Source organism: Acanthopagrus latus, chromosome 14 (genome assembly GCF_904848185.1).
Source record: "Acanthopagrus latus isolate v.2019 chromosome 14, fAcaLat1.1, whole genome shotgun sequence".
NCBI lineage: Eukaryota > Metazoa > Chordata > Actinopteri > Spariformes > Sparidae > Acanthopagrus > Acanthopagrus latus.
The window spans coordinates 13,594,331-13,607,981 of NC_051052.1; the positions used below are offsets into that span (position 1 = coordinate 13,594,331).

Sequence of the window (13,651 nt, forward strand, 5' to 3'; positions counted from 1 at the left end):
ACAAGAGGGAGAGAGCTCGATATCGCTACACCACATTAAACACACTGTCTCATACACCTTGGCTGCAGCCACATACGGGACACCATAGGGGAGCACATTTTATGGACGCATCTGCTCTCCGCAACCACTGAAGCACACATTAATGTGTGCAATGGTTCCAATTGGAGGATAGCGTTTAGCATGTGTGGTTTTGTATGTTCTGGAAACGAGCTGAGGACTTTAAGAGCCAAGCAGAAATGTAATGGCGCACATGCATATGCCAGTGCACACAGATCTTTTTTTAAGACTCATGGATAGCTGCATCGCCCCTGCAGCTTTTGCATATACATGAAATGTATATTATTTTCTGACCCTCTGCTCTATGATATGGGATAAGCTTACCTCTGGTCCTCTTTTGCCTCCACCTTGCAGCAGGAAGAGAATATTTATGGACGCATTTCCATAGCATTAACTTTTGGAGTGGACCTATATTATTAAACACATTTATGTTATATGAATTATTTGACCCTTTGTCAGTGATATCTCCCCAGCAGAAATGGACAAAGTGACCATGTGGAGACACCGCACATGAGTCAAGGTGAATATCACACCTTAGTTATGCTTTAACAGCCTATAATAAGCAATACACATGCAGTCTGGGCTTAGGTTAATAAGAAATATTGATACCGGCGATGATTTCCCTATCATGAGGCACCAGCAGTGTCAAATACTGCATTTATATATCATGTACATATATTACATAATAATGATATGATTATGAGTCTGACACGGGCTATATATTGTCCACTAGGAGTAGGAGATAAGGGCTGACTGGGCCAATATATAGTTCAGAGGGAAAGGTTAACGTCCATCCGTGTGTCTGTGTGATAGCATAGCCTCAGCTGATAAATCTCTGGAGGAACAGTGGTGTTAAAGAAACAAGGAAGGAAACCAAGCCACACAGCTTTATATTTTTCTATATCTGTTAGCTCATTTGGTATCTGGCTTTCTTTCTCGCTTGCTTGATGTTCCTTTTGCTCTCACCCTTTGATCTATTGTGACCATTTTTATACCGCTCTTTATTCTTGTTTTTTCCCTCATTTTTTCCTCTCATGAACTAGGCTCCAGTGCACAAACATACACGCCGCGAGCTCTAGCGGTGTGATGCTATCTGTCCAGCTTTGGTGTTGCCACTGATTGATTCATTTAATTAGAGTTAGATTGAGGGAAAAACGGCAGAGGGGGGGGGAGAGAGAGCTGGGGAATAGAATAGAAGGAGAATGTAGGATAGGGAGGGTATGGTCACTCTGTTGGATAGCTCTGGAGATTGACTCCATTAATCTTAGTAGCCCCCCCACTTTGTCCCCTTTTTGTGACACACTAACATACGGGCATACACACTATGTGCACCTACAGCGTCACATAAGTGCAATGGGAAAAAAAACGCCAAAACACCAAAACGGGTGACTGCACTTCCCTGCCCAGAAGACAGCAGTGTAGAGCCATCTGCATGCCCACTCATAGGGTGTGGTTGTGTTTCATGAGTGCAAATGAGTTGTTTATTTTTGCTTGTTTACTTCATCAACCAAGACCACAGCCGTAATTACATTACACATAGGTCCTCTCTTTTCAGCTAAGTATCATTCAGCTTTCCCTCCAAACAATAGCTGCTAACTAGCCTTTTTTGTATCTGCATATACCAGCGTGTGTTTGTGTCTGTGCAGTCACTGCCCCTACATTTGTATTAATTCAGTACGTGCCTGTATTTGCCTGTTTTGGGGGATGTTTGAATACACACATAACGTGTTCTGGAGCCACATAAAGGCTGGTGTCATTCTCTCACCGTCAGCTGCCAGAGCACTCACTGCATTACAGATATGCTGAACTGCCAATGGCCTGCTAATGATGTTGACCTTTTAAAATTCATATTCACATGTAGCTTCGCGAGAGAGGAGCTGTACACGTGTTACATGCACGCGCGCCCGCTCCCCCACCTCCAATAACAGTAATGACACTGACCTTTTTATTTGTGATGATGTGTGTAGGCAATGTTTATTTGTGGGGGGTTGATCGCTTCCTGTTGATTGGCTCCCTGCTGCCCCCACTAACACCCATACACACACACACACACACACACACACACACACAGCAGAGATTAGAGGTTGGAGGGGCGGGTGGGTGGATGGGGGGGGCTTCTCTTTATTAAGGAGACTCTCAGCACCCTGCTCCCATCAGCAGACACAGCAATCACAACACAATACACCTGTTAGCAGCATCAGCCGTGCCCTGTGATTGGGACACAAGTGGGAGTGGGAGGAAAGGGGAAAGGGGGTTGTATGTATGCACACATGCCCGATCTCCACACATAGACGCAGACATTACCAGGAACAAAACCAAAAACCGAAACCCAGGTTTATTAGCAAAATGAGAATCTGAAAGCGAAACTGCACAACACCCATTTTAATTCTGCCAAAATAGGCCTGTTCACAATGAAATAAATATTCCAAATGCTTTTCCATTTAGTCCAAATAGTTTCTGGAGCCCTCTCCTACATTATCTGTCTTGAAATGGATTGTGCCTAAGCATCCAGTTGACAATTTTACAGCTGTTAAGAGTTATCAAGGAATGAGGCACCTCAGTGAAAAAAGAAAAAGAAAAATACCGCTCTAACTCGCAGCAATTTTGGCTGCACTTGAAATGAGTCCCTCCAATCTCCTTTTCCTCCGCTACCAAGAGCGACAACGTTGTAATCACTAAGACAACGTGGCGGTTTCCGGTGGATTATTAGATTTTACGTTCTCACCTCAGCCTTACTTGAACTTAGGTGATGTAGCATATCTCAGACAGGTTAGAATCACGCTTGTGCTCTTCTAAGTTCAAGAAAAGGTTGTAGAATGAAAGGATAATTTCCTGAATCTTTGTTCCTTGCTCTCAGTTCCTCTGCCCTAAAAGAACGTTGCAGTCATCAATCTTCCAGATCTATAGAAATGTCTTTTAATATTTGAAAAGGAACACTAGTGCACCAAAACACTTTGGAGTTTAAACTTTCAGCTGCTTTCATATTGACTTTGAATTTGAGTCAGTGTGATTTCAAAGATACTGACATTACGGGCTGCCCATAACAATAGCTTTCATTATTGATTAATGTGCTGATTATTTTTACAATTAATCAGTTAACCCTTTAGTCTATAAAAACATGACAGAATTGATCAGAAGCTGTTTGACTAGAACTGAATTAGATTAAACTCTTAAGTACGTGTGTTAACATTTATATCTCATTTTTTGCTACCCAGTTTGATTGAACCATTTACCATGACATATCTTCATTTTCATTTTTTTTAAATATAAAGATATATTTAAATATATTTCTGTGTGGGGCCTTGTATTTGAATAATATTCCTAAATGCTATGCTTTGAGTCACGTACTACAGTATTTATTAGTATTTTTGATAAGCTGTTTCCACCAATATAGTAATGATGAAGAAGTTGCTTTTTTCCTATTAAGTGGACTCAAATCCTGATCATTTTTTTGAGTCTAGCTCACCTCAGAGCCTTGTTTTTGTTCTGCCTCCTCTCTCACTACTCAAGGTGTAACAATCCTCACCACCCACCTTCGCCTGGTTATCTTGCACCAAACACAAATACTCCTGAGGCTCGCGCCCAGCTGCCCTGGGCCTCCAACCTGCCTCTGCCATTGAAATGTTCCTCTCTCACAACTGTGACACGGCTGTGCTTTGTTGATGCTGTTTATATATTTATATCAATATAATAGATATATATTGTACATAATATATGTGTGTTTGTGCTTGTCTCTGTGTGTGTAGTGACAGAACGAGCATTTAAATGAGCAGTGGAAAAAAAAAAACAGCCTCGCCAACTACAGCCTGGGGTGGTACAGGTTCACATCATGCAGCGCTACCACTGACAGAGTCTCTGTGTGTAACGAGACATAATCTTTGCCTTTGGAGTGAGTGAGTTAGAGAGAGAGAAGTTGAAATGTCAGCGCTACCACAAACATGCCCTTTGGTTTGAAGGGAAGAAGGTTTTGGCTGTGGGCGCCTGATAAAAGTTACAGCTTGAATTTTTAGAAGCAAGTCAGTGCTCTGAATTTGCAAATGACAATCTCTGTGCCGCTGTGAGCACACACACACACACAGTGTGTGCACGTGCGCCTGTGTGCGTGTGCACCAATACAATGGCTCCATATGGGCCTAATGGGGCACAGGGAGGAACATATACAGCCCCCACAGAATGCATCAAACGACATTATAATTTCTCTTTCAGTCTCCTATTTGCACACATAAACCAGTACTGGCCTGACCCATTTTTTGTGATTAATAATTCAGAATAATTGATGATAATAAGTGATAAATAATTACACGTAATGCTAAGGGCATCTCACTCACATCCACCAGAAGGCAATGCTAGTTGCAAAAAATGCAAGAGGATCATGGAGTGATTAGTAAAAATGACTTTTGGGTTACTATGCTGAATCAAATCTGGGATTAGCATAGCCAGACACTCCATTTTTCACCCTGCATTTGTGTTTTTTTTTGTGTGTGTGGGTGTGAAAAGGGTGTGTGTAATATGGAAGCCCATCTGTAATCAGCCAAGTGTGATATTGCTCCTCATCTCTCAATTAGAACACTTACAAACACTGCATTAAGCTTTGCATCAGAAGTGGTGATGTTGGGGGTGAGAAAGAAGATGTCTTCTTTTTAATAATTCAGTATAGTCCACCCAGAAGCCATGTATGTGTCTTTTTACTTCATGGTGACATGTTTTTTAATGCCATATTATGAACACCAAAGCTGAAGTGCATGTGAGCATCATCATTTGACTCTCATCCTTTCGCTCCTTTCAGTCCAAAATGAAGGGAAACTCTGCCAGATTTGTATCATTCGATTTGAGTGTGGGTACGCAAATAAACAATGGTAAACTTCCCTCCATGTTGCCTGCACTCAGAGCTCCCTGCTCGTTTTTTCCAGCACCTTTTGCTGGCCCTGGGGCTGTTGTTTGAACCATAGATTTTACTTCTGCGTTTATGTATGCCTGCCTCCACGAACACAAAGTATATAGAAGTCGGATCAAGAGAGAGCAAACTAAGATCTAACTGTCGACACGAGTCAGTTCTGAGCAAATATGAATCAAAATGGAGGCATTATACAGAATGAACATTCAATTATTAGTAATTATTGACCACTTCTGACTCGCTTCCCATTCATTTAGATAAGCCCAAAATAACAACCAAGGGACATTGCCAAGATTATTGCTGAGTGGCAAGACTTTCCTAAAAGGACAGTGATTGAGATTATGTAACTGCTTTGCCTTTTTCATGCTTCAGAAACACATTTTAGTGGACTTTTTTTCTGCAGTATGAGAAGGTATGTGGCCTCTCCTGCTTCAAAATGAACAGTACCACTGCTCTTTCCCACCGACGACATAGTGAAAAATGATGAAATACTCTTGCTGCCATGTAGCATGTAGCCATCTTTTTCCATGTTTTTTTGGAAATGATACACAGTTCAGTAGACAAAGGCAGGCTGCTTAGTTTTCAAAGCTTAAACAAACTTGAATGCAGAAACCTACAAAGAAGCATGTGTTGCGGTTGAGCGGGCGCAAGCATGAGGGCCATCCGGTGTGTGTCAGGGGAGCCTTCGAAGTGTGGCTCGACTCTGACGTTGATGAATGATCTGTCAAGACGATGTCCCACTCACGCCCAGCTCCCCCTTTTACCCAGGAGAGGGACAGCCTCGGTGTGCATGTGTGGGGAAAAGGGGACTTATCTTTGCATGTCGCCTTGTTTGCGTGGGCGTGCGCCGCCATGTACACGCGCCACTGAGTGCGTATTATTTTGGCAGCCCTCGGTCACACATGTGAATGACACGGCACAGACATTACACGAGTCAGCGGTTTGGGTTCAGGGTGTGAGTGAAATGGCAAAGAGCACGGGGTTAAACACTCTGACCCCTGCGCAACCTTGAGAGGCACCCCATTATTGTGATGGGGAAACCCATGATCCGTTTCCATTTCAAACCTGAGGCCCTCGAGTCCCCACTCAGCTTAAAAAACACATGGCTGCCATTCACACAATGCACATCAGATATCCTAAGTGAGCTTGAGTGAATAAAATGTTCTCCCTTTTTCCTTTAAACCACAGGATGACACCTTGCATTTGTTAGGCAGAAAATAGCAACAAAAAGTATTTTACAGATTATATCCCTGCACTTGTACTATTTTAACACCATGTCCCTGTGTTTTGGTTTTAACTCACTCAACCAAGGGAAATGACTACCTTTAGCACCAGCTCAGGGTGGTTTCGGGAGTGATGACCGTGCATTAGCAGCTCTTCCACGCTGAGTGCTAGCACCGCCTTGTTGCTGTCATTAAACTGCTATGGATGTGGTCTTCACTCTCAGTGACAGCAGTTTACCCCAGCAAATTTCTCAGATCCATTTTCAAGACGCCAGTCTAATTTCGCTTGATAATTATGCTTTTATGTGGTAATGATGGAAAAGAGTAGAGGCAAAGTGCAACTGAGCTCAGTTTTGGGCGTAATGTAATGCCATGAAGTAGAATTATGAGAGAAATAGGGGTGTTTTTTACTTGATTGCTCAGTATGCTGACCTTTTAAGCGTGAAACATTAGAAAGAGAGAGGGAGAGAGTAAGATAAACGGAGATGGAGAAGCCTCCATAGTGGATGATGCCTCCCATGTAACGGTCAAGTAAGATAGAGGACATGTAGCAGAACACGCTCTCTCTACCGCTCTCCCTCAGCCCTCCCTTTCTCAATCTGTCCCTTGATTACTTTTTAATGATTTCTGCAGCCTGAGACAAATGGCTGTGTTAAATGAGCAGAATTAGACAAGGGAGCTGGGCGCAAGAGCATTTGTTAGAGCAGGAGTAATGGATCGGGCATGCATTGTTTACTCTTCTCCATTCACTGGCTTGGCCGGCAAGTCCAGGGAGCAAGACTGAGGGCCACTGTTATAATTCTGACTGCACATTAAGTTTTTGACAATAACACATTGTTATCATCTCTAAATTTCCAAATGTCGCTTTTCGTCCACTTTTTTAGTTGTCATTGCAAATTCCTTAAATTCAAAACTTTATACTATTATTTTTAATAATGAATCTCACATATTTAAACACCTGCAGTATTTATCACATTCTGGTAAGAGTGAAATTATTTATTTCCTAATATAACAGAGATTTGAAAGTATCGTTTGTTTGGATATTCCACATTTGCTCTATTGTTTATGCTGTTTACTTTATAAATTCTGTTCTTGACCCTCATTTTTGCTGTAGCAGCAGGCTAGTTTTCCCAAAAGTATTGTTGCTGTGTAAATACTAAATCAATCCAGTTAATTTTATCTGAAGAATCTAATTTGTGCAAAGTCTATTGGGTCATAAAACTGTAATGGATTTATACTGACTGCAGAAGTCTGTCGTGCTGTAGTCTCCCTGAGCCACCCACTGCATCCCTCGCTGCCTCAGCAGTGCTGACCCTTTAACATGACCCTCTTGGAGGATAAGCAAGTGTGAATAAAAGGTCCTTCCAGGCATATTGTTATCACTGTGTCATCAATAACAATGCCCTCTTTTTGTTTTTTTAACAGTGTTACTTAAGAGGTTTACATCCCCCCTAGCACAACACTAAGATGTTATGCTAGCCCCTGCAAGAGCCACAGTAACAGCTAACCTTCCTGCAGGGTCTATGTATTTCTTCCTACCCTGGCAGACTGACAGGGAGTCAGGCATGGACAGTAAAGGGTGCTCCCTTGGCAGAGACAAGGCCTTGGTTAGCACTCCATGGGCATGGGCACTGCTATGGATCATTACTTCCCTCAGTGGAGTGGCTGCTGTTTGTGTGTGTGAGCATATGTGTATGTTTGTGTGCTTATGTGCATGCTTGCCTGCTTGTGACAGAATGAGCGAGGGGGGGAAACTGAAACACAGAAAGAGCTATAAATATTAATGTCATTCTATCGCATCAGGGGTCTCCTCCAGATTTTTTTGATGATCAATTACAGTCACTACTGCCCCCTACAGTCCTCTCAGCAGTCCTCTCAGCTCACTACTGGCCTTGGACATTTAAAAAAAAATGTTTTATAACACTGAAATAACAGAGATTATACTTATCATTGTATCATACTGTACAGTCTGTGGCTTGTACATGTAGTTTTACTTCCAAAAAAAAGAAAAAGAAATGGTTGAAGTCAGAAACAATGTTTTTCTGCCAGCCTCGATATATTGTTATGGTAGATTGAGTCATTGAGTTTGTGACTAAATATTAAATTTTGCTATTAACCATTTATGCTGGATTCAATCATCTGGTTGTCTGCATTTTCTGCCTGGTTTTCCCACTATAAAGCAGGTACAGTACTAGCCTATGGATGCGTGTACTCTCTAGCTCTGCAGTTGTTTGCACCACATACCACAGAGATTTCCATTTTATTCATCTTTGACGAAGCTATTAATTTTTCCATTTCCCACCGAAACAATGGAACTCCATTTTAAGTTTACGTAGGAAGAACAGTGACATGAATATTAAGAATCTATGCATAGAAATCATGTGATCAAGATTCCCTCTCTGTTTATCTTTGTGGGATTCCACAATACGGTCCTGCTTTCGCAGTCGTAGCATGTTTCAGAGTGAATGTGGCAAGGCTATCACTAAACTAATAGCAAGTTATCACTATTATTGCCGATGTAGGATAGATTGGTTAAGTGCTGGGAGCAGGCAAACGGGAACACACTGAGTTGTAATCTCATTTAACAGCTCTTGAATTGCTCTAAGGTGTGCGTTTTGAAAAGTTTCCTCGCCGCGTGTATGTGTGAGTGCGTCTGGGGATATGAAGCTGCTCTGCTGTTCCCGGGCCAGCTATTAGTCACGCAGGAGTGGCTAATCTGTAATGGCTGCTGTCACAGCCCTGCCGTGGCTCCTGGTGATGGGCGCACTGTGACAAATGCACACACACTCACTTTCAGCCTGAGAACACACACAGCACAGAAGTTCAAAAACACGCACAAATATGTGCACCCGCGCTGATTCACTTACACACAACGGATCATCCATTCCACCAGCACAGTGTTACGACTTCTGACAGGCTCTCCAGCACCAGTCATCAGTCCAGCCGCTGGTGACAGATAGACATGTGAAGTTGGAGCCATCCTGTCGTATTTGCACCGCAGCAGACTGGATCTGACCAGGCTTTTGCATAAAACCCTGTCCTCTCAAATTCCTCCATGTCTTTTACTTGGTCTGTTTTTCTCTCCATAACAATTCTCTCTCCTGTTTCTGCCTCCAGAGCACAGTGGTAGTGGAGAAGTCCATCCAAGATCTGATGAGCCTCATGCAAGACCTGAGTGCCTACTGCAACCAGTTCCTTGAGATGGTGTGTGACAAGCTCAAAGAATACAAGGAAATCTGCAACACAGGCTACAGGTAAAGGATGGGAGAGGCTAGCTCGCATGCAATAGAAGGATGAAAGAGACATATTTTTATTTTGTAATTTGAATTAATTTTAGTAACTTGAGATAATAGGATGTATGATCAACAGGCCCTTAAAAGCTGCTAGAACCAACAAAATCTTATTTACAAAAAAAGTCATTTTGGGCTTTTAAATGATAAACTGCCATCCAGATGTGTTCCCCTGGGACCATGTAGCAATTGGCCAGGTAAAGGGGAGTGACCAAGTGAAAATTGAGGGATAAGAGAGGGAGTGATGAAGGGGCCAGGAGATGCAGGAAAGGGCTGACAGACTGCTGGGAGTCCATCTGGACTCTGTCACAGGTCAGCCTCAGTCTCACTGGGGCGTCTGAGTGATAAAGACAAGGCCAACGTAGGCTGCCAGCGTGTATGTGTGTTTGTATTTGTGAGTGTACTGTGTATGTGTGTTTACACATGAGCGAGTCTGTGTGTAGATGTGAAACCCTAGCCCTAGAGGGCTTGTGTCTCCTGTACATGGTATTAGTATGATATTAATTACAGCACCAAGCAGTTTCTCCAACCCAGCAAATACATGTTGGCAGTCTGCCCCAATTCCTGTACACGCCAAATCAGAGCTGCTGTAATGATATTTTATATGAGAGCACAGATGCTCTTGAGCCACATATTCAGACACCAGACTTATACTGATAGTCGTCTGTCTGTAGGACTATTAGTATAATACAGCTAAATGATTTGTAGCATTTTTTTCTGATGTTTTTCAAGTAACCTTTAAATGCATTGCCATAGACTTTAATGCAGACATTGTTGGTGTGTAGAAGGTTAATCATATTAACTTTGGTGACTCCTGATCTTTCATTTAGTGCCAACAGCAGGACAAATCTAAATCGTTTCCATCACCCACTGTTACATATTTTACCATTTGAGCAAATTTAACTTGTTTCTTGTTAGAAATGTTGTACATCGAGAGCAACAAAAAGAAATATTTACTGTATGTTGTGATCTATAACTAGCCTGAGGTTGTCTGCGTGTCATTACATGTGTCTGCGTGTGTCCTCAGGGGTGTAGTCCAGTGTGAGGAGAAGCTCACCATCAGCGCCTCCTGGTCTAAAGATGAGGACATTAGTCGTCTGCTGCAGTCCCTCCCTAACTGGGCAAACATGGCCCAGCCCAGACAGACCCGACAGAAGAGAGAGGATGAAGAGGACTTTACTCGGTAAACACACAAATGCACACAGAACTCAAATGCACTAGTGCACAAAGATGTATAATTCAGTCATAAATGGGGTTGGGCGCCATTCAATACTGGATGTGCAGATATACCACAGATATATCTGGGACACAATTATTCTCATCTGAACCAGTTTCAGTATCGGTTTTAGACAGTACCCTATTCTAGTCATAAAGAATTTAACTCATAAAAGTTGGATAACAAGCACATGCACTCGTTCACACTATACACGCACAAACAAACAGAGGTAGACACTGACTCACTCCCGAGTAATCACACAAGTAAACCCGCCCTCTTGTCTTTGCTCCCCTTTATTCACACATTATTGAACCATCTCTTGTTGACTAAGATGCGCCCATAAAATAAGTCATGATTGCTCTTTTAAACACCCTCTATCTGAATGTAGCGAGGAAACGAGGGAAGAACAAAATAGGAAAATATAAGGAGAGAGCAGACGGAGGCGGGGGGGAGGGGGGTCAGTCTTATCGAAATTGCCTTTGAATGTGCGCACTCTTCAGGGAACACTGGAGCTCATCGGAGCGGAATAGTAAAGTAAATAAATAAATTGGTTATGTGGCCAAAGAAAGTCAATCTGTTGTGTACGTGCTCCCCGCCTCTCTCACACTCCCTGTCTCAGTCAACTCGGAAATGCACACACACATATACACACACACACACACACACAGTGAAAGCTCAGAGATAGCAAGAGGGAGACCATAAGGCTGTTTGATTTGAGAGCCGTAGATGTTTTCATCACTATGAAAGGGGGATTAGCTTCTGCACGACCGGCAACCCCAGCGCTTTAATAAAGCCTCATTAATAAGCTACACATGCCTATGTGCGAGTGAGAGAATGTGCGTTTGTGTGTCTAGTGTTTTTCTTTCCGCCCGTCTGTTGTTCAAAGCGTTTTGAACTTGTGGGCATCCTGGTGACTCCGGAGGCCGATTGGCATGCCATGTGTTTGCAGCACTGCGGTGCTGAAGCTATCCAACCTCCCTGCTCTCTCACCATCTATTCTTGCCAGCAACCAAAGTCAATTATCCCTCAAAAACCACAAGTGCTTGCAAATGTAGTGAAAAAGAGGTTTTGATCTCAGTGTCTTTGTTTTTCCACCCTGCAAATCGCTGCCTTTTGTTTGACTGTCTTCCATTTTCAAGTATCCTCAGTTGCTGTTTTTCCTCTCCCACCAACTGTTTAGCTCCTCACAGCTTCTTCCTTTGAAAGTAAATATGATTGCAAAGTTCTCTTGACACTGTGTTCATCTTTGTCATGTTCCTACACATCCCACCCATTTCTCTCTCTATGGCTGTATTCAAATCTCCACCTTTCGCGTTTGCAGACTGAGCCCTGGTGGACTTCAGTTCAGTTGTCTACTGTTACCCCTTTTGTTTCTGCAGTATTTATCTAGTTTGGAAATTTTTGCAGTTCATGGTCCTCAATTCAATAACACATCCTTTTGCACATAAATTGTACGCTCTACAAGTAAATACAAACTATTCACACATGTCTATTTGTACATTCATTCTGTTCAGCAGTATGTAATGTTTTAACTTTTATTATAGTATTTATGGAAGCCACTCATTGCTTCTGTAGACAGGACATCTTGAGTCCAAGCAGCAAACCAACAACTGGTAATTTTCTTTCAGATAACTTTAAACTGTAGACTGATTATAGGGTTTTTCACAGTCAGGCCTGTTTGTCATCAGAGGTATATTTCTCAAAGCACGTTTTTGACAGCAGTCATTTTTGATAAAGGGTGCTTGCTGGTCCAGTGATGGTAAAATTTAGTTTTCCTTTGCCGACAATATATTCTGTCTGTCCTTCTAACCACACAAACTCTTACCTCCCTCGCTATCTGCATCATTTAGGGCGGCTTTTGCAAAGGAGTCAGAGGTGCTGACTGGGAACCTCGGAGACAAGTTGATCCCCCAGAATGAGATCCTGCGTGACGTCAGTGATCTGAAGGCTCTGGCAAACCTTCATGAGAGCATGGAGTGGCTCGCTGGTCGGCTTAAGACGTTCTTCGCCAACCTGCCCCAGGCCTCTGGTAAGGAAAAAACATGATGAAGTAGTCTGTACAGTATGTTTGTAGCTGTTCTGAACAGCCTTGCCAAGGTCATTTGTGACCTGGTAAATAATGGTGCACATTTTCAGACAATTCAGTCTTCCTATGCACTATGGAAAAGAAGGGAATTGGTTTTAGTAAGTTCCAGGTCTGAAAAGTACTGAAAAAAAGAAAAGACAGTAAGAAAACGCTATTCGCCCTATTCTGTTTTCTCAAATATAAAAAGTAATACCAAAAGCAAGGCAAGGACATGCATCACATCCTGCTAAACAGCTCTGGCCCAAGTGCCTTATAACTGTACTGACTCCCGACATCTGGAACCAAATTACTTTGAAAGAAAATGCAGTAAAATCTTTGAATTGCCTATACACAGTGCACACTCATTAGCTCTGCAGTGAACAGTAAGGAAACCATACCTTTACCGCTGCGTTCAACAATGTTTCCATAGACAGTGTGAACAAAAAAGGTTGCATAGAGGCCATTAATCACCTTTTTCTTGTCTTTGTTCTTGTTCTTTCATAAGAGATGAATGTGATATTACTTATTCAACATCAAGGAAAAAATAATCCAAGCAAAGGGAGCACTGGTTAGTTTACTTCCTGCTCGGGCAGAGATGTTTGACAGTCAAATTTTATGTGTAGGAGTAAGAATTGAATGGCATACAATGGGTACATTTTAAATCAAGTTTCTCGAGGGTTGGCCTGACAATCCGAAATATAAAGCTTGGTTGGCTAAGGATTAAAAATATGAAAAGAAAGCTGGATGCAAAATGTGTGTAAAATCGTTCCACGCCTTCAACATCCTACAGTATCTACCAACCGTCCTCTGGCAGTTAACTGACAGCATAATAACAGACATGGTCAGAATTCTACATACATGTTAGCAGTTGGAATTGTAAAATGGAGCCCTGCCAAGCTCACATAT

The 13,651-nt window shown here is 42.4% G+C and overlaps 1 protein-coding gene across 1 annotated transcript in view; it reads left to right on the forward strand.

Moving 5' to 3' along the window:
* Window positions 1–13,651, forward strand: part of exoc4 (exocyst complex component 4) — a 111,534-nt gene that overhangs the window by 72,820 nt on the left and 25,063 nt on the right. Inside the window, exons 14-16 of the mRNA XM_037121209.1 lie at window positions 9,292–9,428; window positions 10,492–10,647; window positions 12,531–12,709. Coding sequence (XP_036977104.1) covers window positions 9,292–9,428; window positions 10,492–10,647; window positions 12,531–12,709 — 472 coding nt within the window. The remainder of the gene's footprint in view (window positions 1–9,291; window positions 9,429–10,491; window positions 10,648–12,530; window positions 12,710–13,651) is intronic.